The sequence below is a fragment of the Triticum dicoccoides genome, chromosome 2B, assembly GCF_002162155.2.
Source record: "Triticum dicoccoides isolate Atlit2015 ecotype Zavitan chromosome 2B, WEW_v2.0, whole genome shotgun sequence".
Lineage (NCBI taxonomy): Eukaryota > Viridiplantae > Streptophyta > Magnoliopsida > Poales > Poaceae > Triticum > Triticum dicoccoides.
This window is the reverse complement of record NC_041383.1, coordinates 247,838,140-247,842,989: the sequence shown is the minus strand read 5'-3', so window position 1 is coordinate 247,842,989 and position 4,850 is coordinate 247,838,140. Positions and strand designations below refer to the sequence as shown.

Below are 4,850 nucleotides of genomic sequence, written 5' to 3'. Positions count from 1 at the left end.
CCGCGGACGGGGAGCGCATCTACGTCGAGTGGAGCCTCCTGGAGCCATGCGGAGTCGTCGGCGATGAAGGTGAGAGTGCCGAGACGGATCTCTTGACCCTCGACCAAAACTCCAGCAGACACCATGATGAAAGTACTCGGAAGAATCGCAACTTCTCCACAAAATCGCTAAAACACCTGCCCCAAGGTGGGCGCCAACTGTCGTGGTTCTAAGCCTGACAGTAGAGTGGGGGGTAGGTATGGAGAGGCAAGGTCCTAGCTATGGAGAGGTTGTAAGCACAAAGGATGTACGAGTTCAGGCCCTTCTCGGAAGAAGTAACAGCCCTACGTCTCGGAGCCCGGAGGCGGTCGAGTGGATTATGAGTGTATGAACTACAAGGTGCCAAACCCTTCTGCCTGTGGAGGGGGGTGGCTTATATAGAGTGCGCCAGGACCCCAGCCAGCCCACGCAGGAGAGGGTTTAAGGTGAGTTAAGTCTGGGGCGTTACTGGTAACACCCCACATAAAGGCCTTTACTATCATAAAGTCTACTTGATTACAGGCCGTTGCAGTGCAGAGTGCCTCTTGACCTCCTGGTGGTCGAGTGGGTCTTCGTGGTCGAGTCCTTCAGGCCAGTCGAGTGAATCCTCGTTGGTCGACTGGAAGGCGACCTCTTCTAAGGATGTCCTAGGGTAAGTTACTTGGATCAAGTCCATGACCCTACCCTAGGTACATAACCCCATCAGTGGGCTTGTCGATGACCTCCGTCCTGGAGGTCTTGGTCTCGTTGCACCAGAATGAAAACCTTTGGCTGATTCCTCGGAACTCCATGCTTGTGGCTTGCCCCCCTTGCACCGAAAAGGAAACCTGCGCTCTGCGCCCGCCTGGCCTTGGTCGTCATGGCTCATGTCAGCTGAGCCTCGTGAGGTGAACCTTGCTTAGAACTCTCCGCCCCTCGGGAGCCAGCTTGGTGAGGCCGATCCCCTCGAGGTCTTGCCGTCGTCCGCCTCACGAGGCTTGGCCCCTCGCGAGGGTCTTGTGTTGTTGATGCTGAGACTGGGCCGTACCAGGCCATCGATGGAGCCACGTGGTGGGCCGCAGGCAGGCAGGGCTGGATACCCCCATATCCAGGATGTTGACATTCTTCTCTGGCGAGGCGATCGTCTATATGGTCGGTGAAGGATCTGAAACCAGTCTAGTCAAGCGAAGATGTTGTGGCGGTGGCGGCATCCTTGTGGTGGACATGTGCCCTCGGGCTCCGCCATTGCGACGGCGTGTGCTCCAACGTCGGCACGGAGCTTGGGAGGTAGTCGAGAAGCTACTACAGATTGTGGTCTGCATCGATGACATCTGAAAGATGGAACATGTGCTGGACTCGTGGCTCGTGGATGGCAGGTATGGTTTCCTCCTCCGGCGTCTTAGTGGGGATGCCAGATCTGGAGTTCGATGGCATGTTCGGGGTGTTACCCCGGTCTGATTCGTTCAACGGTAATGGTTTCGCTTTTGGGGAGCCAGTTTGGAAGTCCGCAAATCTGCATATCAGTGATGGAGCCGCGTCGAGCTCAGGTGAGGAGGTGATCCGTCATATTTTCTTTCGGCGGCTGCTGTGGTGGTGCCGAAGGCAGGTGACAGACGTTGGTGACAAGCTCAGAGACGTTCTGTTCTTTTAAGCCTAGAGATGTTCTGCTGTCTTTTCAATTTTATCATGTCGGTCTTTACGTGACTTATACTTTCAACTTTATGATATTAATGAAACACATATTATCATGAAAAAAATAGATCACTTATTTCTTTACAGAGTAGGGAGTAGAGTACACTCGCTCCAGGCGCGTACGTATATTATACTGTAAGTTGTACCATCCTTTTGTCATCTCCAGCCCCAAAAAATCCACAGGTATGAGAGCAAACATCCCTCCCTCCCTGGATATCGCCTGTATAAAACCTAGTTCCCAACGCCACCACAGCCCCACGCCTCTCACCTCTCCCACCGCCACCGCCACCTCCTCACCGGCGACAATGTCGGTGCACGTCGCGGCCGCGGCGGTTCTCATTGCGCTCCTCGCCCCCGTCCGAGGCTCAGACGTCTCCTCGTTCCCGCTCACGCAGACACAATCCCCGGCCAACGCCTCCGCGGCGCCCTCCTCCCCGCCCTGCCGCCTCGACCTCTCCGCGGAGCTCTTCGGCGGCGTGGCCGCGGCGTGCGGGGCCGGCGGCGGGCCGGGCTCCCTCGACCGCGGCCGCTGCTGCCCCGTCCTCGCGGCCTGGCTCTTCGCGGCGCACGCGCGCACGGCGCTGTCCGTCCCGGCGCCGGCGCCGGCGCTCGCGGGCGAGGGCCTGGACGGGGACGAGGGCCCCATGGTCCCGTACGACAACCAGCGGTGCGTGGACGCGCTGGGCATCGCGCTGGAGAAGCGCGGGGTGGCGCTGCAGCGGCCGAACGCGACCTGCGACACGGTGATCTGCTTCTGCGGCATCCGGCTCCACCAGATCGGTTCGCTCCGCTGCCCCGCAGCGTTCGCCGTCGGCGCCGCCGCCAGGAACGCCACGCCCACCGCCGCGGTGAAGGACCTGGAGAAGAGCTGCCGCAACGCGTCCTACGCCGGCTGCTCCCGCTGCGTCCAGTCCCTGCAAAAGGTTAGCTCCTTTCTTTGCTCCGCTTTTTAATTTCCCTTTGCAGCTTTCGTGCTCTTCTCTGTTTCTTTAATTTGTGCTCTAAAATCTACCACAGAGTAGTACAGTACTTCTTCAAGGGTTCATCATGTTGATGAATTTCTGGTTTTCTTTTCACTATCCTGAAGCTTCGGCCTCTTCATGATAGATTACTACTAGTACTACATTTTAATTAGTCGTTAGCTGAAGTGCGGCAGTAGCTTAGCTAGGACTATGAGCAATGCCTTTTCCTCCGTGTGCTTTATCTTCTTTTATCGAGCAGAAAGAGCCTATTTGACATCCAGGAGATCCCCCTTTCCACACAGAAAGGCCCTTTCTGCTCACATTATTGGTTCACATGCTCAGATGGGCTTCCTCCTTGTTCTTGAGCTGATCACTAATCATTAGCTACTTGATTGTAGTAGTATTTCTTTGTGAAGGCATTGCGCTCCCATTGTGGGCAATGTTACTAGTAGTACTTAGCATTACCAGTTACTAGTACTCGATTACAGGACCATGTCTTGTACAATAGCGTTGGAAAGCAAGCCATACTAGTATCAAGACAGCAAGGCCAGATTCTTGGTCCAATCCCACAGGCAATAGCAATGATGAATTGCATCATTTAGTTTGTTAACCACCTGCTACATCGAAAGTTGTTAATTATTCAAGAGAGTTTGTCCTTAACTTGTTTGTCGCGCATCCTCATTGGCATCCTACACTGAACAATGAAGAAGGAACACACCCCTGTCTGTACTTTTGCTCTTGTACTGACAGTTCATGAATTTAGGAAGCTGTAACCTTTGACATTGTTCTGTACTGAGATTTTGGTGTAAGAACAAGAAGATCGACTCGAGGGCATGTGCGTGATCAAAGTGGTCGTGCATGGGCAGCATTTATTGAGGATTTGAGAGGGCCGGGCAATCCAAATGTTCGTAGTAACATTCAGTTCTGAAACAGCGAAACACCCACCAACTTCGCAACAACCTGCATTGCATCCACGTCCCTGCATGGAACACATTAAATGCGAGCATTTCTTCATCAGGGTTCGCTCTCCTTGAAATCGTAGAGTGAGGAGTTTAACCTGTGGCATCTACTTGTGATCAGGTGAAGGGGAACGTGAGCCGGGAGGTCGCCGGCGGCGACCGCGCCCGGCGGATGCTGGGGCTGGACTGCCAGCTGATGGGCCTGACGTGGCTGCTGGCCAAGAACAAGACGGTGTACATCCCCACCGTGTCCGCCGTGCTGCGCGCCATGCTCTACACCGCGCACCCCACCGAGTCCGGCGGCCACTCCAAGGTCGGCGGCGGCGGCGGCGCGGCGCCGCCGCGGTGCAGCCCGGACCAGGAGAACATGCCGCTGGCCGTGGACTCGCTGCAGTTCGAGCACGCCGGCAGCACGAGCTCGGCCGCCGCCCTGCTCCGCGGCGTCTGCTGCTCCCTCCTCTGCCTGGCGCTCTACTTCTTCGTCTGGGACGCGTTCTTGTAAACAGGGCATGCAGTGTGGATTAAGCTAAGCTTGTTGATAGAGTAGTACTCATTTTGTAGGAACTGGTTGGTTGGTGTTAGGGATTGTAGCTTCCTTTTTGCTTGCACAGTGTTGCAAATCAAATTAGCGGATTGCACCGGTGGATCTCTATTATCCCACCCCGTGCTTTTATCCTTGGGTTATTACCCTGCTACATTGGTGAAGTAGTCGTGACTTGTTCAAGCCGAAACTATTTCTGTTGGCATGGGCACAAGCAACGAAAAAAGCAAGAAAAATGAGCCGCGGGTATGGTGAATCTGTTTAAAAAGAAGAGTCGGTTTTTGGTTTGGGGCAACGGATTTTCTTTTGAAGAAGAGAGGCAGGGTGGCAGGCTCGAGGGCAGGTGAGGTGAAGAGGAAGAGGGAGGACGACGAGGAGGGGGGCGATTTTTTGGCTTTGGCGCGACAGTTCACGTGGTAGGTAGCGTCGTGTCTTGTGTGGGTGTGGGTCAGTGGGTGTCGTCTAGTGTGCATCTGCATGCCGTCCTTTCTTGTGTCTGTCTGGCCTGGGGTGGTGTGGTGTCCCTGCCCGCCCGCGTCTTGTTCCGTGGTGTTGCCTCTGCCAGCTCCTCTTCGGTTTCCCAGCCAGCCAGCCAGCGGCCCAAGAAAGATGATAACCAAACGTTTTTTTTCTTTCTCTCTCAGTGTCATTTTGCTGGTTCAGTCGAGTTTTTTTCTCAAGTTAACCACGAAGCCTTTT

General features: G+C 55.0%; 1 protein-coding gene across 1 annotated transcript; it reads left to right on the top strand.

Moving 5' to 3' along the window:
• Positions 1-1,924: 1,924 nt before the first annotated feature.
• Positions 1,925-4,356, top strand: LOC119363341 (uncharacterized GPI-anchored protein At4g28100-like). Its single transcript, XM_037628681.1, has 2 exons — positions 1,925-2,612; positions 3,732-4,356. The coding sequence occupies exons 1-2, from the start codon at positions 1,995-1,997 to the stop codon at positions 4,110-4,112; spliced, it is 999 nt and encodes a 332-aa protein (XP_037484578.1). The 5' UTR covers positions 1,925-1,994; the 3' UTR covers positions 4,113-4,356.
• The last annotated feature ends 494 nt before the right edge of the window (positions 4,357-4,850 follow it).

Excerpts from the sequence above, each read along its gene's own strand:
- LOC119363341 (XM_037628681.1), top strand. The coding sequence starts at position 1,995 with ATGTCGGTGCACGTCGCGGCCGCGGCGGTTCTCATTGCGCTCCTCGCC. Across the intron at positions 2,613-3,731 it reads GCGTCCAGTCCCTGCAAAAG|GTGAAGGGGAACGTGAGCCG; the intron begins GTTAGCTCCTTT and ends ACTTGTGATCAG.